At 36.3% G+C, this 24,146-nt stretch overlaps 1 protein-coding gene across 2 annotated transcripts in view; it reads left to right on the forward strand.

Moving 5' to 3' along the window:
* VMP1 (vacuole membrane protein 1) overlaps positions 1–24,146 on the forward strand; it is a 130,278-nt gene that overhangs the window by 54,079 nt on the left and 52,053 nt on the right. For both annotated transcript variants that reach the window (XM_067714536.1, XM_067714538.1), the window contains exons 6-7: positions 2,294–2,461; positions 16,889–17,020. In XM_067714536.1, the coding sequence (XP_067570637.1) occupies positions 2,294–2,461; positions 16,889–17,020 (300 nt within the window). The remainder of the gene's footprint in view (positions 1–2,293; positions 2,462–16,888; positions 17,021–24,146) is intronic.

Genomic DNA, 24,146 nt, shown 5'->3' on the forward strand with positions numbered 1-24,146 from the left:
ATATCCAACTTCTAAAGCTTACACTTCATGAGAACTTTGGAAATTAGTAATAGATTTTATTGACATCTTGATTATGTTAGGGGTTTTTGAATTTTGGAGCTAGATAAAAACATAGGATGAATCTAATTCTTTTGCCTTGCAGAACAGTAGCTTGAGGTCCAGAAAGGTTAAGTGACTTGTCTGAGTTCGCTTATTTTCTGACACCTAATAGCCCATTAGAACCTAACCTATTTGAAACTCTAAAGGAGCTTGTTTAAAACATACAGGTTGGGGGACTTCCCTGGTGGCACAGTGGTTAAGAATCTGTCTGCCAATGCAGGGGACACGAGTTCGAGCCCTGGTCCGGGAAGATCCCACATGGTGCAAAGCAACTAAGCCCATGTGCCACAACTACTGAGCCTGTGCTCTAGAGCCTGCAAGCCCACGTGCCGCAACTGCTGAAGCCGGCGCGCCTAGAGCCCATGCTCCGCAACAAGACAAGCCACCTCAATGAGAAGCCCGCACTCTGCAACCAAGAGTAGCCCCTGCTCGCTGCTACTAGAGAAAGCCTGCACTCAGCAACAAAGACCCAACGCAACCAAAAATAAAAATAAATAAATTTTTTAAAAAATCAATTAGTTAAAATAAATAAATACATAAAACATACAGGTTGGGAATTCCCTGATGGTCCAGTGGTAAAGAATCTGCCTTAAAATGCAGAGGTGCAGGTTTGATTCCTGGTCGGGGAACTGGGATTCCACATGCCTCAGGGCAACTAAGTCCGCACACCACAACTACTAAAGCTTACATGCCTCAACTAGAGAGCCTGCGTGCCCGCAAACTACAGAGGCCACATGCTCTGGAGCCCGTGTGCCACAACTGCAGAGCCCAGGCACCCTGAAAGCCTGTGCGCCACAACTAGAGAGAAGCCTGCGTGCCACAACGAAAGATCCTGAAAGATCCCGCATGCCTCAACGAAGATCCTGCATGCCACAACTAAGACTCGATGCAGCCTAAAATAAAACAAATGATAAATAAATCTTAAAAAAAAAAAACTGAATCTTAAAAAATAATAAAAATAAAATAAAACATACAGGTTCCCATGTCCACCTATTGAATCAACTTATGCTTAGGGGACCCTGAAATTTATATTTTTAACAAAGTCCATAGTTGATTCTTATGCAGACACCTCGTCATGGCATACATGTTAATTTGGAAACCACTGTGTTTAAACCTTTATCACACATCTAAATGTTAATTCATTTTAATCTATATGATTATTATTAATTTGTAATATTTCTAAATAAAGGTACAAAGTAGCCCAAAAGCTTCCATAGAGAAAATTAATTTAAAAGAAAAACTAACTGATACTGATTCCACAGTTTTATTTTTGTTTTGGGATGTCAGTGGGAAAGATAAGTGATGTAATTACTTCATCAATTTTTTTTTTTTGAAGTATAGTTAATTTACAATGTGTTAGTTTCAAGTGTATAGCAAAGTGATTCAGTTATATATGTGTGTGTGTGTGTGTGTGTGTGTGTGTGTATATATATATATAGTTTTTCAGATTCTCTTCCATTTTAGGTCATTGCAAGATACTTAGTAGAGTTTCCTGTGCAATACAGTAGGTCCTTGGTTACCGATTTTATATGTAGTAGTGTGTATCTGCTAATCCCAAACTCCTAATTTCCCACCCCCACCCCCACTGTCCCCTTTGGTAACCGTAAGTTTGTTTTCTATGTCTGCATCAACTGTTTTTTAAGTAAGGACAAAATATAGTATTCTCAAATTATGCCTAAAGGAATAGGGGCACAGGAGGTTTTTATCACAGGGGATGGCATTCTTACAAATGAGATATGTGGATAAATAAAATAAGAATCAAGGCAGAAATCATATGGTTTCCAGGGTCTGGTGTTGGGGGAAGGAGATTGACTACAAAAGGACACAAAGGAACTTTCTGCAGTGACGGGACTGTTCTGTACCTTTATCTTGATAGGTTATGGTTATACGACTGAATATAATTGTCAAAGCTTATTGAACTACTGACCTAAAAAAATGGCTCTTACTATATGTAAATTATACCTGAGTAAATTTGAAATTGGTTTTTAAGAAAGCAAACCAAAGAGATTCTGGAAAGGATTATTTTTTCAAATTATCAGTTGCATCTTGAAATATTAGGTAGATTCTTGTTCTTTAAAAGCTAACATTTTTCTATTAATATAGAGTGATTAAGGTACCATTAAAATCGCATGTCTATTAATAATTGCTTTCTCTTTAATATTTCTCATCAGAGATTTCTCATATTTTTTTGTAGGGTCCACATATAGCTTCAGTTACATTAGCTGCTTATGAATGCAATTCAGTTAATTTCCCTGAACCACCCTATCCTGATCAGATTATTTGTCCAGATGAAGAGGGCACTGAAGGAACCATTTCTTTATGGAGCATCATCTCAAAAGTTAGGATTGAGGCCTGCATGTGGGTAAGATGTCCGTTTTCATATTTGTTCAAAATTAACCTCACTGTCTTGATTCTTTGTACCTCATTGAAATTGAAGCCAGACATATACCAAGTCAGTAGATAATTAATTCATAAAGTTACCAGCTACCTAGCTTCCATGTAAAAGAAACCTTTAGAGCTTCTCCTGTTCATGAATAACATTCAGAAGGAAGGCAGGAAACCTTAGGTACCAGGAAGCATTGATACCAAGTAGACAATAGCAGGGAAAAGGAGTATAGATGGTGCAACTATACTACTTTGTAAAGTTTTACTAACGTTTATAAAACTTGATAAACACATAGCAAATGGTTATATATCAGTCCAAATTAGGTAAGTATTATATGTCTCTCTCCTAGATTTAAATACTCTGTGTTTATTCTTAGAAGACTCATTTCATTTTCTGAGTTGTTATAATGCTAAAGTAAGTTCAGACATTTCTTAATAAACTAAGCTTTACTGTATTGGAGGTATCAGACTATATGGTGACCTTACTTTCAGAAGTTCCAATTATTCTTTTTATGGCTTAATATATTTTGGGAAATTTTGGACTACATGATCAATGGTAGATGTATTTTAATCTGCATATCCACACAAAGCATTTTTTATATGCTTAAATTCATTCACATGTATACCATTGAGGAATAGTTCATTTGCTAAAGACTTTCTATTACCATTTGAATTATTTTTTAATTCATCATTTGGAATCACTAAGTTTTATGTTCCCTGTAACTTTTTTTCCCCTAACAGTTTCTTATAAAATGAAAAATGTGGAACACATCACTTAAAACTCTTAATTAAAATGAACGTGAATAGAATGCCCACAGAAGAGGCAGAGTTTTCAAACACATTCAAGCGTTTATGTCGTGTTTTAAAAGAATTAAAAGGGAAATGCCATATATTGAATTTGTTGAATATGAAAGACAGGAAAAATTGTCATATTTCCTGTTACTCTTTTATAAATACTGGAAACAAATTCATTATACTAGTTGCATATGTATTATAAATTTTACCACATTAGTCTTTTTTTTTTAACATCTTTATTGGAGTATAATTGCTTTACAATGGTGTGTTAGTTTCTGCTTTACAATGGTGTGTTAGTTTCTGCTTTACACATTTGTCTTTTGATGAAAAACTATTAATAAGATAACTAGATTCTCAGAACATGCTAGAAAAGGAGTATGTATATAGCCTTCAATTTTCTGTTGTTCTTTTGTTCTTTCAAAAATGATTTATGTGGCTAGATTAACACTAATGCCAACAAAGAAAATTTTTCATCCCAGCTGGCAGTGATAACTGCTTCTTCCAAAGTGCATATTGTCTGAAGCACTCATTTGGCCTGGCTCCATGCATGCCTCAAATTAGTTAAATTGGCTGGTGTAGTGGCTTACTTCCCCAAATAAATTTTAAGCTCCTCAAAAAATTCAGACTGTACCTTAAATTTATTACTCACAGCAATCAGCATTAGGCTTTGCTCATAGTTCAAGAATACCAATAGGGCTTCCCTGGTGACGCAGTGGTTGAGAGTCCGCCCGCCGATGCAGGGGACACGGGTTCGTGCCCCGGTCCAGGAAGATCCCACATGCCGCGGAGCGGCTGGGCCCGTGAGCCATGGCCGCTGAGCCTGCACATCTGGAGCCTGTGCTCCTCAACGGGAGAGGCCACAACAGTGAGAGGCCCGCATACCAGAAAAAAAAAAGAATACCAATAAATACTGATTGTCTGAATGTTTGTTTGTTCTTCATATTCCCTTCTTTGAAACTGTCTTTTGTTATGTAAAAAAGGTAGCACATATCAAGTTCTGCTTAAATTCGTTCCTTTTGTTTTCACCATTTACAAAGAGTCCTTTCATCAAAGGATGCTGGGAAAACTGAATATCCACATACAAAAGAGAGAGGTTGGATCCTTATCTTACACCATATGTAAAAATTAACTCAAAATTCTTCAAAGACCTAAACTTAAGAGTTAAAACTATAAGACACTTAGAAGAAAATATAGAAACAAATCTGCCTGGTGATTTGGCAGTGGTTCTTAAATAAGACATCGAAAGCAGAGGCAACAAAAGAAAAAAATAGATAAATTGAACTTAGCTAAAATAAAACTTCTTGTACATCAAAGGACACACTATCAAGAGAGTTAAAACACAACCCACAAAAAGGGAGAAAATGTTTAAAAGTCATATGTCAGATAAGGGTTTAATATTCAGTATGTTTAAAGAACTACACAACTCAACAACAAAAAGACAAACAACCCAATTAAAAAATGGGCAAAGGATTTGAATAAACATTTCTCCAAGGAAGACATACAAATGGCCAATAAGTGCACAGAAAGATTCTCAATATCATTAGTCATTGGGGAAATGCAAATCCAAACCAGAAAGAAATACCTCTTCACACAGATTAGGATGGCTATTATTTTTTTAGAAAACGAAAAATAACAAGTGTTGGTGAAGATGTGGAGAAATTGGAGCCCTCATAGATTGCTGGTGGGAATGTAAAGTGATTTAGTTGCTGTGGAAAAGAGTTTGGTGGTTTCTCAAAAATGTAAATGTACATTTACTATGTGACCCTCCTCTAATTCCATTCCTACGTAAATACCCAAAAGAACTGAAAACTGGGACTCTAATATGTACAGAAACTTGTAGTTCATTGTTCAGCAACATTATTCACATTATCAGAAAGGTGGAAACAATCCAAGTGTCTCTTAACAGATAAATGGATAAACAAAGAGTATTATATACACATAATAGAATACTGTTCAGCCATAAAAAGGAATGAAGTTCTTATACATGCTGCAATATAGGTGAACCTAGAAAAACATTATGGTAAATGAAATAAGCCAGACATAGAAAGACAGATATTGTATGATTCCACTTATATGAGCTATCTGGACAATTTAGATTCATAGAGACAGAAAGTAGGTTTGAGGTTACTAGGGTTGTGGGAATGAGAAGTTAATGTTTAATGGGTATAGAGTTTCCATTTGGGTGAAGAAAAATATTGAAAATATAATGATGATGGTTGCACAACATTGTGAATACAACTAACGCCACTAAATTTTATATTTAAAAATGGTTAACTGGGATACACTCATAAAAAGTCAATACTGGGACTTCCCTGGTGGTCCAGCAGTTAAGACTCCACTGTGTTCACAATGCAGGGGGCCCGGGTTCGATCCCTGGTCTGGAAACTAGATCCCGCACACCACAACTAAAGACCTGGCGCAGCCAAATAAATAAATAAATGTTAAAAAAAAAAAAAAGTCAATACTACTGAAGTTGAGAAATGTTGATTTAGAGTGTATTGGCCTTGATTCTTATATTTTACCCTTTCATAAAATTGATCCCATTTGTGTTCACATCCATATATTTTTTTTTCAGGGGATGTCTTGCTTGATTAAAAACTGTTATGTTATTTAAAATTTTTACCTAATTTGTACTTTACGAAGTAAAATATCTTTACAGACTTCACTATCATTATAAATATAGTAAATCAGTAAAATCATTAAAATACATAGTACCTCCAATTATAAGATAAAGACCAGGGTCTACCTCAGTTTCAACTTGTTCACATAAGTCTTTGGAGCCCATTAAAATGAATTGTTTGGTGTTGCTGATAAGTAGGTTACCTTTTTTTCAGTTTTTATCTTTTTCATCTTTCACAATTTGACTATATCACTAGTGTAAGGCTTCACAAATTTTCTTTTCAGTTATAAATTCCAATAATAGTTATTAAACCTCCAAGCATTGGAGATTCAGAGTGAGCAAAACTTAACAGTCTCTACCCTCATGGAGCTTTACATTCTAGTGAGGGAAATAATTATGGAAAACTGTATATATAAGTATTGTTGAAAAATTATATATATAAATATTTAAACAAATTGAGATAAGTGCTATGAAGGAGAAATTTATTGCATAACACAAAAATGTTTTCCTAGTCTGCGATTCAGGGAAGATTTCCTTGAAATAGCAGTGTTTCAATGGATATCTAAGGATAATAAGGAGTACAGTGAGGAGGCAGGATGGTGGCAGGGCAGAGGAGAGGAAGCATGTGTGATGACTTTCAGATAGAGAACATCACCTTTTTTTTTTTTTTAACTTCTTTATTGGAGTATAATTGCTTTACAATGGTGTGTTAGTTTCTGCTTTATAACAAAGTGAATCAGTTATACATATACATATGTCCCATACCTCTTCCCTCTTGCATCTCCCTCCCTCCCACCCTCCCTACCCCACCCCTCTACGTGGTCACAAAGCACTGGGCTGATCTCCCTGTGCTATGCAGCTGCTTCCCACTAGCTACCTATTTTACGTTTGGTAGTGTTTATATGTCCATGACACTCTCTCACTTTGTCCCAGCTTCCCCTTCCCCTTCCCCGTATCCTCAAGTCCATTCTCTAGTAGATCTGCATCTTTATTCCCGTCTTGCCCCTAGTTCTTCTGACCTTTTTTTTTTTTTAGATTCCATATATACGTGTTAGCATACAGTATTTGTTTTTCTCTTTCTGACTTAGTTCACTCTGTATGACAGTCTGTAGGTCCATCCACCTCACTATAAATAACTCAGTTTCGTTCCTTTTTATGGCTGAGTAATATTCCATTGTATATATGTGCCACATCTTCTTTATCCATTCATCTGTCAATGGGCACTTATGTTGCTTCCATGTCCTAGCTATTGTAAATAGAGCTGCAGTGAACATTGTGGTACATGACTCTTTTTGTTGTTGTCCATTTTATTGGCATATAGTTGCTTGTAGTAATCTCTCAGGGTATATGCCCAGTAGTGGGATTGCTGGGTCGTATGGTAGTTCTATTTTTACTTTTTTAAGGAACCTCCATACTGTTCTCCATAGTGGCTGTATCAGTTTACATTCCCACCAACAGTGCAAGAGGGTTCCCTTTTCTCCACACCGTCTCCAGCAATTATTATTTGTACATTTTTTGATGATGGCCATTCTGACCAGTGTGAGATGATAACTCATCATAGGTTTTTTTTGTTTGTTTGTTTGTTTGTTTTTGCACTATGCGGGCCTCTCACTGTTGTGGCCTCTCCTGTTGTGGAGCACAGGCTCCAGACACACAGGCTCAGAGGCCATGGCTCACGGGCCTAGCCACTCCGCGGCATGTGGGATCTTCCCGGACCGGGGCATGAACCCGTGTCCCGTGCATCGGCAGGCGGACTCTAAACCACTGCGCCACCAGGGAAGCCCCCTCATTGTAGTTTTGATTTGCATTTCTCTAATGATTAATGATGTTGAGCATTCTTTCATGTGTTTGTTAGCAATCTGTATATCTTCTTTGGAGAAATGTCTATTTAGGTCTTCTGCCCATTTTTGGACTGTGTTGTTTGTTTTTTTTTGATATTGAGTTGCATGAGCTGCTTGTAAATTTTGGAGATTAATCCTTTGTCACTTGCTTCATTTGCAAACATTTTCTCCAATTCTGAGGGTTGACTTTTCGTCTTGCTTATGCTTTCTTTTGCTGTGCAAAAGCTTTTAAGTTTCATTAGGTCCCATTTGTTTATTTTTGGTTTTATTTCCATTTCTCTAGGAGGTGGGTCAAAAAGGATCTTGCTGTGATTTATGTCATAGAGTGTTCTGCCTTTGTTTTCCTCTAAGAGTTTGATAGTGTCTGGTCTTACATTTAGGTCTTTAATCCATTTTGAGTTTATTTTTGTGTATGGTGTTAGAGAGTGTTCTAATTTCATTCTTTTACATGTAGCTGTCCGTTTTCCCAGTACCACTTATTGAAGAGGCTGTCTTTCCTCCGCTGTATATTCTTGCCTCCTTTGTCAAAGATAAGGTGACTGTATGTGCGTGGGTTTATCTCTGGGCTTTCTATCCTGTTCCATTGATCTACATTTCTGTTTCTGTGCCAGTACCATACTGTCTTGATTACGGTAGCTTTGTAGTATAGTCTGAAGTCAGGGAGACTGATTCCTCCAGCTCTGTTTTTCTTTCTCAAGGTGCTTTGGCTCTTCAGGGTCTTTTGTGTTTCCATACAAATTGTGAAATTTTTTGTTCTAGTTCTGTGAAAAATGCCATTGGTAGCTTGATAGGGATTGCATTGAATCTGTAGATTGCTTTGGGTAGTAGAGTCATTTTCACAATGTTGATTCTCCAATCCAAGAACGTGGTATATCTCCATGTATTTATATCATCTTTAATTTCTTTCATCAGCGTCTTATAATTTTCTGCATACAGGTCTTTTGTCTCCTTAGGTAGGTTTATTCCTAGATATTTTATTCTTTTTGTAGCAATGGTAAATGGGAGTGTTTTCTTAATTTCACTTTCAGATTTTTCATCATTAGTGTATAGGAATGCAAGAGATTTCTGTGCATTCATTTTGTATCCTGCTACTTTACCAAATTCATTGATTAGCTCTAGTAGTTTTCTGTAGCATCTTTAGGATTCTCTATGTAGAGTATCATGTCATCTGCAAAGAGTGACAGCTTTACTTCTTCTTTTCCGATTTGGATTCCTTTCATTTTTTTTTCTTCTCTGAATGCTGTGGCTAAAACTTCCCAAACTATGTTGAATGATAGTGGTGAGAGTGGGCAACCTTGTCTTGTTCCTGATCTTAGTGGAAATGCTTTCAGTTTTTTACCATTGAGGATGATGTTGGCTGTGGGTTTGTCATATATGGCCTTTATTATGTTGAGGATTGTTCCCTCTATGCCTACTTTTTGGAGGGTTTTTATCATAAATGGGTGTTGAATTTTGTTGAAAGCTTTCTCTGCATCTATTGAGATGATCATATGATTTTTCTCCCTCAATTTGTTGATATGATGTATTACATTGATTGATTTGTGTATATTGAAGAATCCTTGCATTCCTGGAATAAACCCCACTTGATCATAGTGTATGATCCTTTTAATGTGCTGTTGGATTCTGTTTGCTAGTATTTTGTTGAGGATATTTGCATCTGTGTTCATCAGTGATATTGGCCTGTAGTTTTCTTTCTTTGTGATATCTTTGTCTGGTTTTGGTATCAAGGTGATGGTGGCCTCATAGAATGAGTTTGGGAGTGTTCCTCCCTCTGCTACATTTTGGAAGAGTTTGAGAAGGGTAGGTATTAGCTCTTCTGTAAATGTTTGATAGAATTCACCTGTGAAGCCATTTGGTCCTAGGCTTTTGTTTGTTGGAAGATTTTTAATCACAGTTTCAATTTCAGTGCTTGTGATTGGTCTGTTCATATTTTCTGTTTCTTCCTGGTTCAGTCTCAGAACGTTGTGCATTTCTAAGAATTTGTCCGTTTCTTCCAGGTTGTCCGTTTTATTGGCATATAGTTGCTTGTAGTAATCTCTCATGATCCTCTGTATTTCTGCCGTGTCAGTTGTTACTTCTCCTTTTTCATTTCTAATTCTATTGATTTGAGTCTTCTCCCTTTTTTTCTTGATGAGTCTGGCTAATGGTTTATCAATTTTGTTTATCTTCTCAAAGAACCAGCTTTTACTTTTATTGATCTTTGCTATCATTGCCTTCATTTCTTTTTGATTTATTTCTGATCTGATCTTTATGATTTCTTTCCTTCTGTTAACTTTGGGGTTTTTTTGTTCTTTCTGTAATTGCTTTAGGTGTAAGGTTACGTTGTTTATTTGAGATGTTTCTTGTTTCTTAAGGTAGGATTGTATTGCTATAAACTTCCCTCTTAGAACTGCTTTTACTGCATCCATAGGTTTTGGATCGTCGTGTTTTCATTGTCATTTGTTTCTAGGTATTTTTTGATTTCTTCAGTGATCTCTTGGTTATTAAGTAGTGTGTTGTTTAGCCTCCATGTGTTTGTATTTCTTACAGATTTTTTCCTGTAATTGATATCTAGTCTCATAACGTTGTGGTCCGAAAAGATACTTGATATAATTTCAGTTTTCTTAACTTTACCAAGGCTTGATTTGTGACCCAAGATATGATCTATCCTGGAGAATGTTCCATGAGCACTTGAGAAGAATATGTATTCTGTTGTTTTTGGATGGAATGTCCTATAAATATCAATTAAGTCCATCTTGTTTAATGTATCATTTAAAGCTTGTGTTTTCTTATTTATTTTCATTTTGGATGATGTGTCCATCGGTGCAAATGGGGTGTTAAAGTCCTCTACTATGATTGTGTTACTGTTGATTTACCTTTTTATGGCTGTTACTATTTGCCTTATGTATTGAGGTGCTCCTATGTTGGGTGCATAGATATTTACAATTGTTATATCTTCTTCTTGGATTGATCCCTTGATCATTATGTAGTGTCCTTCTTTGTTTCTTGTAATAGTCTTTGTTTTAAAGTCTATTTTGTCTTATATGAGAATTGCTACTCCAGCTTTCTTTTGATATCCGTTTGCATGGAATATTTTTTTCCATCCCCTCACTTCAGTCTTTATGTGTCCGTAGGTCTGAAGTGGGTTTCTTATAGACAACATATATACGGGTCTTGTTTTTGTATCCATTCAGCCAATCTATGTCTTTTGGTTGGAGCATTTAATCCATTTACATTGAAGGTAATTATCGATATATATGTTCCTATTACCATTTTCTTAATTGTTTGGGGTTTATTATTGTAGGTCTTTTCCTTCTCTTGTGTTTCCTGCCCAGAGAAGTTCTTTAGCATTTGTTGTAAAGCTGGTTTGGTGGTGCTGAATTCTCTTAGCTTTTGCTTGTCTGTAAAGGTTTTAATTTCTCTGTCAAATCTGAATGAGATCTTTGCTGGGTAGAGTAATCTTGGTTGTAGGTTTTTCCCTTTCATTACTTTAAATATGTCCTGCCACTCCCTTCTGCTTGCAGAGTTTCTGCTGAAAGATCAGCTGTTAACCTTATGGGGATTTCCTTATGTGTTATTTGTTGTTTTTCCCTTGCTGCTTTTAATATTTGTTCTTTGTATTTAATTTTTGATAGTTTGATTAATTTGTGTCTTGGCCTGTTTCTCCTTGGATTTATCCTGTATGGGACTCTCTGGGCTTCCTGGACTTGATTAACTATTTTCTTTCCCATATTAGGGAAGTTTTCAACTATAGTCTCTTCAGATATTTTCTCAGTCCCTTTCTTTTTCTCTTCTTCTTCTGGGACCCCTGTAATTCGAATTGGTGCGTTTAATGTTGTCCCAGAGGTCTCTGAGACTGTCCTCAATTCTTTTCATTCTTTTTTCTTTATTCTTCTCTGAAGTAGTTATTTCCACTATTTTATCTTCCAGGTCACTTATCCGCTCTTCTGCCTCTGTTATTCCGCTATTGATCCCTTGTAGAGAATTTTTAATTTCGTTTATTGTGTTGTTCATCACTGTTTGTTTGCTTTTTAGTTCTTCTAGGTCCTTGTTAAACATTTCTTTTATTTTCTCCATTCTGTTTCCAAGATTTTGCATCATTTTTACTATCATTATTCTGAATTGTTTTTCAGGTAGACTGCCTATTTCCTCTTCATTTGTTAGGTCTGGTGGGTTTTTAGAACATCACCTTTTAAGCTCATTTATTTTCTTTTTTTTTTAAAGACTTATTTTATTATTTATTTATTTTATTTATTTTTGGCTGTGTCGGTTCTTAGTTGCGGCACGCGGGATCTTTTGTTGAGGCATGCAGGGTCTTCGTTGCGGTACGCGGGCTTCTCTCTAGTTGTAGCATTGGGTTTTCTCTTCTCTAGTTGTGGCACGCAGGCTCCAGGGCATGTGGGATCTGCAGTTGTGGCTTGTTGGTTCCAGAGCACATGGGCTGTGTAGTTGAGGCTCACAAGCTCATTGGTTGTGGCGCACAGGCTTAGTTTCCCCTCAACATGTGGGATCTTAGTTCCCTGAGCAGGGATCGAACCCATGTCTCCTGCATTATAATGTACATTTTACCACTGGACTACCAGGGAAGTCCCTAAACTCAATTATTTGTTAAGTTCATGGTTTTGTTTTTTGGCAGTTTTTTTCCTATTGTGGTAAAATGTACATAACATAGTTTACCATTTAATCATGTTTAAGTGCACAATTTACTGGCATTAAGTACATTCACAGTGTTGTGTAACCATCACCAATATCTACTTCCAGAACTTTTCTGTCATCCACAAACAGAAACTCTGTACCCATTAAACAATAAGTCCTCATTCCCTCCTCTCCCCAGCCCCTGGGGAGAGAGTAACCTCTCGACTTTCTGCCTCTGTGAATTTGCCTATTCTTGATATCCAGTATAAATGGAATCATACAGTATCTGTCCGTTTGTGTCTGGCTTACTTCACCTAGCATAATGTTTTCAAGTTTCATCCATGTTGTAGCATGTATCAGAACTTCATTCCTTTCTGAAGTCATTTTAAAACTAACCTTAAGGGAAACTGGAAGCACATGTTCTCTCTTTTTTTCGTTTGTAAAACAATCTGCTAATTTTACTAGAATTGGTATAATTGTGGGGTTTTTTTTTTTTGTGGTCCGCGGGCCTCTCACTGTTGTGGCCTCTCCCGTTGCGGAGCACAGACTACGGACGCGCAGGCTCAGCGGCCATGGCTCATGGGCCCAGCCGCTCCGCGGCATGTGGGATCTTCCTGGACCGGGGCACGAACCCATGTACCCTGCATCGGCAGGTGGAATCTCAACCACTGCACCACCAGGGAAGCCCGGTATAATTGTTTTTTAAACATTGCTGTAAAAGCCTTGAATTTCTCAGTGGTTCCAAGTTACCCTCCAAACTTTGGCTTCTAACCTCTGTTTCATGTTTGCAGTTGGAACATTTAATAGAAAATGGTTTTGTTTTTAAAGATTATTAACACACTGATAATGCCAAACTACTGTAATTTCTGAGTAGTCAGCATATGTAAAATTTTCTACTCCCCAGATTTTTACCATTAAACTTACAGTTCGTAACATAGAAAAGCAAGATGCTGGTGATTTACCTGTGAATCCAGTTGACAAAACTTTTGAAAGCACAAAAATTTAGGATTTTTGTCCTCCCCAAAATCTTTTAATAAAATTGACACTCCAGTAAGATACTGTGTTTCTCTATTGGTTTTGCATATTTTGTGCATATTAAACTCTTCTCCAATTCAAGAAGTAAGGACTTCAGGGTAATAAATTGATATGCATGGACAGTGTTTAGAAGAGCTTTCTGAATTATTGCTTGACTAAATACCATTTGTCTTTCTTTTGCAATAAGGAAGCCAGTCATTTCTTCCCCTTAATTAAAATTGGGCTGACAGCTTTTAGTGTTCCACAATTTAGTTTTGTTTTTTTATGTTGATTTTGCAAGAATTATAAAATTGTTTTGTAAGAATCATGAAATTATGGGACTTCAGTATCTAATTTGAGATAACTGACCAAACAAACTTCTGTGTCTGGAATATAATGTGTCTTAAGGAGACCTGTCTGGATGACTGTATTTCCTTTTTATTTATATGCATAAAAATTAGAACACTGGCTGATGATCACCATTCTTACTCCTTGCTAATATGGGAAAACATGGACAGAATTAAAATATAACAATGAATATGGTCAACTAAGTATAATACAGTATGTAGCTCTTGATTTCATTTCAATCCATTACTACTTCCTTTTTAACTTTAGGGAAACTTGTCATGAGTTTGAATCATATGATTGCTTTCAGAACTATTGAACATTTGACTTAACATGTTTTAAGAGAAGTTTATGTTTTGAATAAAATGTTGCAATTAACTTTTCTTCCTACTTTCTGTCATGAAAAATTTTTTTTTAAGTAGAGGGAATTATATAATTAATTCAATATATTATCACCCAACTTCCGCTAATATTAACTCCTGGCTAATACTTTCATCTAGACCCCTCCTCACACTGCTCACAATTATCTTGAAGCATATTCCAGGTAACATATCATATTTTATCTGTAAATACATCAACCTTAGGACTTAAAAAACATTGTCACGCCGAAGAGAACTTAGGAATAGTCTCTTCAAATCAGTTACCCAGTTAGTGTTCAGATTTTTCTGAATGTGTTTATTTCTTTGTTTTTCTTTTCAAATATATTCATTGATGAAACTGGATTGTTTGTCAAGTATAGTTTTCCACAGTCTGAATTTTACTGATTGTATTCCAGTTGGTGTAATTTAAATATGTTTCTCTGTTTCCTGTGAATTGATAGCTGGGTTGAGAGGCTTGAAAAAAAAATTTTTTTTTACAAGAATACACTTTATAGTCTTACGTATTCTATCACGAAGTGCAATAATGTCTGGTTGTCTTTCTGTTTATGATATTAACACCATTATTATATAAGTCCATTATTTTACTAGGGTTTATAAAATGGGGGCATTCAGTTGCATCATTTTTTTCTTTAGTTATTGACTGGAATACTTTTATAAAGAGAAACTTCTCCTTATCACCAATTTGGTTATCCTGAGATATCTTCCATATAGGTAAGACAGGATAAATAATTGATTGTTTCTCTTTATTTACCAGTTTTAAAAATAATTAGTTGGTTCTCTAACATCCTCCAAAGGTGACTAAATTAACTTCTCTTGTTTAGCAAAATATGATTTGTGTTTTCTTCCTATATCTTTCTTTGTATATATATATCTCCCCTCTCCCTCTTCTCTCTGTTCTTTAACTAAATATGGTCTTATTCTTTTGGCACTTAAGTATGTTCTTTTCATAACTCTTGGTTCACATGTGGATAATGCTTACACTTGGAGATGATTGATTTCACACACTGGAGTATAACACTGTGATTGTAAAATGTTTGAATTTCGTAATGTCCCTTGGGGATTTTTGTCAAGGCATTTGCAGGCAGAGCCATAGGACATAGCAAAGTTGCTTCTGAAAACTACCAAAGCTTTTTCATTCACTATGATTCAAGGCAGAGAAGCATAGCTCAAAGTTAAGAATTCTCCCAGAGACTACAGGCCTCTTGCATTATTATCTATCCTGTATTTAAGCCGTATATGTCCAAACCAAGTTCCTGATTCTTTTACCTTTGTTTTCATCCTTATGTTCTAAGTTGATTTAAAAAGAAAATTCTCTTCAAAAACAAGAATCCACAAAGTGACTGAAACATGAGTCACTCAGTGTCCTGAGGAAATCAACATTTTTCCTGTGGTGAAAATTTATCCATCCTAATGTTGAGATTTCAAGGGGCTTCCTGACCACAGTGTGTTAAAAGCTTTAACTCTGAACAAAAATGTTGTATTGGGATTAAAACAACATCCTCAATATCGGAAGGTTTCCTATATATCTAACAGCTATACTAGTGAATGCTCATTAGCAAATCATTTGGATATTTGAAAAGGGGGGGAACTGACAAAAATAACAGTGTATGTATATATATATATATATTTACATATAAAAGCTAAAAAACTAAATCAAATGAGTGGTTATAACAAAACAGAAACAGAATTTCAGATACAGAGAACAAGCTAGTGGTTGCCATTGGGGAGAGGGAAGTGGGGAGGAGGGAACAAGATAGCCATAGGGGATTAAGAGGTACAAACTACTGTGTATAAAATAAATAAGCTACAAGGAAAATAGGCCAACAGTTTATAATAACTTTAAATAGAGTATAGTCTATAAAAATTTTGAATAACTGTTTTATACCTGAAACTAATATTATATTATAAATCAACTATACTTCAATAAAAAAAAAGAAATAACATTTCAAAAGTCTAGAAAACCGTGTGCTATTTCTTTTTTTAAAAATTTTTATTGGAGTATAGTTGCTTTACAATATTGTGTTAGTTTCTGCTGTTTCTTTACCAAGTTCTTGTTTAAATTATCATTTATTTGGCAAGTGAAGTTTTTAACTTGCTTTGCTGTGTGAAATTTTAAAAAGGGATGTTTTCCCAGGCTGAAACAATAAATGTCACTGCAGTTTAAAAAAAAAAAAAAAACTAGTGTTTTTTTTTTCTTATTCTCTGACAGGTTTATTACCTTTCAAATTAATGTAGGTTTTTAATCCCAACACAACAATATTGTGTTGTTTCAGCAAAGTGAATCAGCTGTATGTATACATATATCTCCTCTTTTTTGGATTTCCTTCGCATTTCGGTCAACACAGAGCACTGAGTAGAGTTCCCTGTGCAATACAGTAGGTTCTCATTAGTTATCTATTTTATACATATTATCAATAGTGTATATATGTCAATCCCAATCTCCCAATTCATCCCACCCACCCCTGCTATTTCTAAACTTAATAAAATGAAAAGAAATGTAAAAAGTAAGAACAGAGGATATAAGTAGAGATGCTAGAGAACTAACATTAATTTAGTGTCTGCAGCGTACCAGGGATTGTCTAAGAGTTTTATGTATGTTATCTGGCTTGGCATTGTGTAGGTCGATATTAGGGTATGATTTAAACTCATGTCCTCCTGATTGTGTAATATATCTTTTCCTCCCTAATACATGCATCTTAACATGCTTTTGGTGATATTGAAAAATAAAGATTTGATCTGCTTAGTATCACTGTGTTGAGAAAATCTCATGTAAGTATTTTGGTTTTTTTACGTAGGGTATTGGTACAGCGATCGGAGAGCTGCCTCCATATTTTATGGCCAGGGCAGCTCGCCTCTCAGGTGCTGAACCAGATGATGAAGACTATCAGGAATTTGAAGAGATGCTGGAACATGCAGAGACTGCACAAGTAAGATCAGTGGGGAAAAAAATAGAATACTTTAATTATCCCTTAAAGAGGTTATGATTAAGGTAAAATTTTTAATAGTTACTCTGAAGAAGAAAACTGCCAATGTAAACACATAGTTTAGTATAAAATATTTAGAAAAACTGAAATATGAAAATGATTATACTCATGATCTTAGAATAGAGAAATACAGAAAGAGTCAACAAGACAACTCAGACTAAACCAGGGTAAATTCATGTGGCCAGGGAGGTTAAGGAGCTGAAACATTATTTGTCCATTATGTGTTTATAAGTATTACCAAGCAGACCAGTGAATAAGTAAGGGGGATAAATAGGTGGACCAGACTGTGAATCCAAAATAATAGAACTTCCTAATTAATTTTTTGAAAATAACACCAAAATAGTTTACCATGTTTAGAGGAAACTTAACTCCCGATTAAGAAGGGGCAATTAAGATAAACTTATCCTTTGTTGCAGGGGGTGGGGGGGTGGGGTGGGGGGAGGCTGAGGCCTTTTTCACCTGAGCACAAACTATATATCAACATGTATCTTAGTGTTACAAAATAGGTGTTGTTTCTTTGTAGGAAAATTCCTACGAACATTATTAACTGATTGAGTCTCCATCTTAGGGAGGATAGTAGAAATCAATATAGACATAAATAAAAAGGATATAAATGAGATTCTTGAAAGTTTTCATATAAAATACATCTCACTCCCCAGATTTGATCTAAATTGTCTTATTATTGTGCATCTGTAAGTGCATGTGCCCACGTAAGTACGCATAGATTTTTTTGTTCAATGAGTTCATAGTTTTCTTCTCAGTGGAATCTGAAACCCCAAACCCACTACCCTAGAGAGGGAAAAAAATATTTTTTTTAAATGGCAGATGTCCTTTTTTTAAAAAAGCATTATTAAATGGAAATCAACTATGGATAGTTATAGTTTTTAATTGAAAACAAACTTTCAAATATGAATGTAGAATAGCCAAACATAAAACAAAGCAGTCAGAGAGCTATGGGCATCTCTCTGCATGGAAAGAGGCAAATTGTCCTTGTATCTGCTTTGTTTTAACCAAATATTGTGCCTTTCTTCCTCACATCATAATGTTTATATTAATGCTAATAATTATTACTAATAATTACTAATAATACTTTTTAATTATTTTTAATGCTTTTTAAACTCCACTATCTGATTTGACCCTAGTGTTAACTCTGAGGTAGTATGGAAAGGTACCATTTTTCTAATTTTATAGAAAACTGCAAAACTAGAAATTGTTACCTCCCAAGTTTTATATGCTTAGAAGTAGAGCTGGAACCAGAACTCAGAATGGCAGCATCACTGGTAAATTCCATTTACTGAAACAATGTCCATCTATAGACATAGGTGGTTGAGTATCCCGATTTGTGATAACTGATACCTCTGTCATTTGTGGCACTAATTAATGCATGTCATTTAACATATCAAAACCTTTTATCATCTATATAAAATCAGCAAGTTGAAGTAGAATCAGTCTAAGATGGTGTGCAGCTTTAAATTTTCATGCTGTGGTTGGATACCAAACAGGTATAACTACTGTTCTCTATTAAGCCAACTAATGTATTGTGATTATTTTCCTTAAAGTTTTTTTGTTTTGGAATTAATATTTTTTTATTTGCACAGTTTCCTCAATCTCTTCTTTCTACCAGCTCTGTGAAACACTTCTCAAGATCACTTTCCACTTGGTAACGCACTTAAATTAATATCATTTCTGTTTTTCTTCTTGGAGTCATCACTCTGGATTCCCCCATGCTCCCGCTCTAGTCTGTATGTGGTGTTTTCTTGGCCCTCTGCGCCATTGCTTCTCTCTTGATTTGGATCCCTTATCTTGCTCTTTCTTGATTTACTCCCTAATTTTAGTTGAACATATTCTGCGGTACCTTTCTGAGAAAGGATAAGTAGAAGGAAAATTCTTAAAATGCTGTATTCTTCATTCACACTTAATCAGTTAGATGAATATAGGATTCTAAGTTGAAATCATTTTTTAATTTAAAATTTGGAAGGCATTTCTCAATCATCTTCAGGCTTCTGGTGTTGATAGTGATATACCTAATGCCATGCTGAGCCCTCTTTATAGGTAATCTTTTTGGTTGTTTTGGTTTTTTCTGTAGAAGCGTGTAGATTCATTATCTGAGGTATGGGGCCTTTTTAATATTTATTCTGCTAGGCACTCAGGAAACTTGTGAACCTAGAGTCCACTAGTTTTGGGAAACATTCTTTTTTTTTTTTTTAATAAATTTATTTATTTTTGGCTGCCTTGGGTCTTCGTTGCTGCACACGGGCTTTCTCCAGTTGCGGTGAACAGGGACTACTCTTCGTTGCGGTGCACTGGTTTCTCATTGCGGTGGCTTCTCTTGTTGCAGAGCGTGGGCTCTAGGTGCGCGGGCTTCAGTAGTTGCAGCACACAGCCTCAGTAGTTGTGGCTCGCAGGCTCTAGAGCACAGGTTCAGTAGTTGTGGTGCACGGGCTTAGTTGCTCTGTGACATGTGGGATCTTCCCGGACCAGGGATCGAACCCGTGTCCCATGCATTGGCAGGCGGATTCTCAACCACTGCTCCACCAGGGAAGCCCCATTCTTGTATTTTTTCTGTGTCAGTTTACCCTCTTTGGTCTCTACTCTTGCTTTCTGGAATTACCATTATTTTGATATTGGGGCTCCAACACCCATCATTTTAATTTTTTAAATAATTTTCCTCCTAATATTTATCTCATTTTACTTTGTATGCAGTTTCCTCAACTTTACCTTCTATAATCTAATATTAAAATGTTTTTCCACTGTCATATATTTATTTTCAAAAAGCAATTTGTATTATACTTCCCCAAAAATGGCTTATCCTATCTTTTTGAAGGTACTTCGTTTCTTCAAGTTTTCAATACTCCAGGCATTTCTTTTTTTTTTCACCTTTGTCTGTTCTGTTTCCTGTTGGAAGCTTTCCTCAAAGTCTGGTGATCCTTGTTTTTCTATTTATATGTAAGAATAAGGCACATAAAACCCAAATGGAAGCTATGTGTGTGGAGGCAAGATATAGGAGTGGCAGGCCACCCGGTTTATTGGAAACTCTGTATATCAGTTTTTGTGCATCTTTCCTTTGGGGTAGTTCAGTTTCTTTAGTGATGGATCTTCCAGTTCCTTGCCTTGGGAATATAAATCTTGCTGCTGACATTCTAAAGCTAAGCTGTAGAAGGCGAGTTAGAGATCTTCATTTACTGAGTAGACTTTCACTTAACCTACTTTGTGGTAAGACCGTGGATGCCTGCGCAAAGATATCCTGAGTCCAGAACCTTTGGTATACTTTCTAGAGACTATACTTGATGTCTTTTTCGGAACTAGGGGAGGAAGCTGTCTGGCTGTGCTAAGTACTTTGTATATAGTCTCCTTGTTTTCAGCCCTACCCCAGTTTCTTCTGCAGTTCTGCTGATGATCCTTTGTGGAGTTCTGTAGTGCAAATCACTTTGCTTCTCTTCTATATCTTCCACTGCAGCCTCTCTGGTATAATCTTTTCTTCCCATCTGCCCGTCTTCATTTATCAACACTAGTTTCATCAAAGACAGAGTTCAGTGTTTCTATTTGGGATTATTATTAAGATAAAGGGTGTTCCAGTTATCTATTGCTGAGTAATAACCCCCCCCCCCCAGTATTTAGTGCTTTGAAACAAGCATAGTTTATATTGCTCACAGCTGTGCAATTTCGGCAAAATGGCTTGACTGTAAATCGGAGTATCTACCTCCAAGATGGTTTGCTTATATAACTGACAAGTTGATTCTGTCTGTTGGTTTGGAGTTCAGTTGGACTGTTGGTTTGGGACCTCAGGTTACTCTTCATGAGGCTTCTTGGGTTTCCTCATATCATGGCACCTGAGTTCTAACAAGTGTTCTGAAAGAACCTTGCTGGAAGATGCAAGGCTTCTTGTAACCTAACCTCAGAAATCCCAGTCACTTTGCCACACTGTGTTGGTGAAGTAGGTCACTAAAGCCAGCCCAGATTCAGAGAGGGGAATTAGACCCACCTCTCAGTGAGAGGAGTAAGTAAAGAATTTGTAGCCATCTTTAACCTATCACAGGGGCAACGGTCTTATTTGGTCATCTTGAAATAGAACACTTACTATACAAACTAGAATTTCTCTAGGAGGGGGAATGGGATGGTAATTGATCTTGAAATCATATAATGTGAGAAACTGTTGAAAAGAATTTAGACATGTTTCCTTGAAAGGGGGAATTGATGAGCTTGTCAAATATTCAGAAGTTGTTATACTCGTGAGTTATACTCATGCTGAGAAACTATAGAGGTAAACTTTGTCTTAGAATTAGCCAGTGAAAGTTTTCTGAGGCTCACATTGGCTCAATATTAAAAAAAAAATTGTGTACAAATGGAATTGCTATTTCAAAAAAGAATGAGTTCCTTATCTCCCTCTATGTGATACCTTTCATGGATCCATGCATAGCGACTCCCTGCGTTGAGTAGAACATTAGCTGGATGACTCATTTCATTCTTCACAATTTTTTTATTCTTGGATTATAAATAATACATTCTGTAAATTTGTTACCATCTAAAAGCTCAACTTCCAAAAATTCAGGTCTCCTAGAATTTGATGAAGAAGTAAATCACTCTTCATCTTATACGTGTAATTTGAGCTCTCAAAGACTTTTACATCTTGAAGACTCTAAATCTTTATCTACCATTAGGGTAATAATCTTTTTCCTTCATCCTTTATGGCCTTTTTTTTTTTTTTTTTTGGCTGCGTTGGGTCTTCGTTGCTGCGTGCGGGCTTTCTCTAGTTGCAGCGAGCAGGGGCTACTCTTCGTTGCAGTGTGTGGGCTTCTCATTGTGGTGGCTTCTCTTGCTGTGGAGCATGGGCTCTAGGCGCACAGGCTTCAGTAGTTGCAGCACGCGGCCTCAGTAGCTGTGGCACGTGGGCCCTAGAGCATGTGGGCTTCAGTAGTTGTGGCACGTGGGCTCAGTAGTTGTGGCACACAGGCTTAGTTGCTCCATGGCATATGGGATCTTCCCGGACCAGGGATTGAACTTGTGTCCCCTGCATTGGCAGGCGGATTCTTAACCACTGTGCCACCAAGGAGGTCCCCACAATACTTTTGATGGTCATGAGGTTTGACTGTTTTCATCCTATAAAGCCAATAATTACCATCCCTGTTTTAGGATAAACTTCATATTTCTTATTCCCTAATTTCATATTTGCTTATATTAAAAAATCAAGTAAGCAGAACGTACACTTCTGTTTCATGTTCTTTAGTCAGAAATTATATACTCTTTATGAACATTTTATTTAAAATTTTTACCCCAAATTACAATTGTATGTACTGTCAATTATTTATATAAACTAGAAAACAATATAATAAAAGAGTAACTTATTCCTGACAATTTTGTCATCTTCCCTATTAATTTTCTAAGGTCAGTAAAAATCTGTGTGTAAGGCACTTATATGAAGTGCCTTGGTACAAACACAATGAAGTAGAAGATATTTTGCCTGATTTGAATAGGAAAAACATTCAGGAACACACAGCTGGTGAATCTCAGCGCCAACACCCAACGCAGTTTTCTGACTTTGAGATTAGTGCTTTGCTTACTGTAAGCCAGCATAGCAACATTTTCATCCAGGTTAATGCAACAAAAAATGAAGAACTGATTTAAAAAATTTTTTTTCTTTCTGTTACATTTGAATTGATTTTTCTTTTCTTTCTTTATTGCCTTTCATGCTTTTTTTCACCAGTATCCATCAGTTTTGTGGCTTATTATAGATTTCAATATACGTAGGTTTATTTATCCCTACATACTTTTTCCCAGGTGTAGACAAGGGGTTATGAGGTTTTTAACTTTTGTTTATTTATTTTGCAGGTTGGGGAGGGGGCTGTTGCCAGTTTTCCACATTTTAAGTTAGCTGAGAGAGTACTAATGTTTTAATTCATTAGTCAAAGAGTTTTGCAAAATAAGTTTGTCAAATATAAGGTTTTTGTTTTTGTCTGTTCTTGCTTAACACTGTGTAGAATATTACTATATCCAAGTAAGATACCTCACCTACTTTTTTTTCGGTTTTTTTTGTTTGTTTTTAATTTGGCTGAGTTGGGTCTTAGTTGCAGCACACAGGATCTTTCATTGCAGTGAGCGGGCTTCTCTCTAGTTGTGGCGTGTGGGCTCCATAGTTATGGCAGACGGGCTCAGTTGCCCCATGGCATGTGGGATCTTAATTCCCCAACCAGGGATCAAACCTGCGTCTCCTGCACTGGAAGGGGCGGATTCTTAACCACTGGACCACCAGGGAAGTCCCTCCTGAGCTGTCCTGATACACTTTTGTGATGCATCCTTGTGTTTGTTTTTCATTTTCACTATGCAAATAAATTTACAACAGTTTTGTCATTTTATGTCTAGATCAGTGATATTGCAAACATTTTTTTTTTTTTTTTTTTTGCGGTACGCAGGCCTCTCACTGTTGTGGCCTCTCCCGTTGCGGAGCACAGGCTCCGGACGCGCAGGCTCAGCGGCCATGGCTCACGGGCCCAGCCGCTCCACGGCATGCGGGATCCTCCCGGACCGGGGCACGAACCCGTGTCCCCTGCATTGGCAGGCGGACTCTCAACCACTGTGCCACCCGGGAAGCCCACATTTTTTGTTTTTAGTAACAAATTTGTCTTAGGCTCTTTGCTTCTGTTACTTTTTCCAGGTTTCCATATTTTCAAATTATGTTAGTGCTTATAAATTGAAACATTCCAGAAGTATTAAAGTAAAAAGTGAAAGCGCACACGCACCTACTCCCCAAAGTAGGATAATAACCACCATATTCTAGACTGTTTTCTGTGTATGGAACACTTTTTTTTAATAAAAGCTAAAATCATACCATATATATTAGTCTTAGATTCCTTTTTCACATATATATCATAGACATTTGATACTGATTTTTTGAATTGTGTTCTTATTACAAAGTGATTACGTACAGCTCATTGTAGAAAATTGTTATTTGTATACTTAAAAAAAAATCCCTTCATTCTTTTTCTCTGTAAATATTTTTGAGTGAATCATATTCAGTTTATTGTTTTATGACTTGTTTTGAATATAAAAGCATACTGTGAACATTTTTCAGTCA

Source organism: Pseudorca crassidens, chromosome 19 (assembly GCF_039906515.1).
Source record: "Pseudorca crassidens isolate mPseCra1 chromosome 19, mPseCra1.hap1, whole genome shotgun sequence".
NCBI lineage: Eukaryota > Metazoa > Chordata > Mammalia > Artiodactyla > Delphinidae > Pseudorca > Pseudorca crassidens.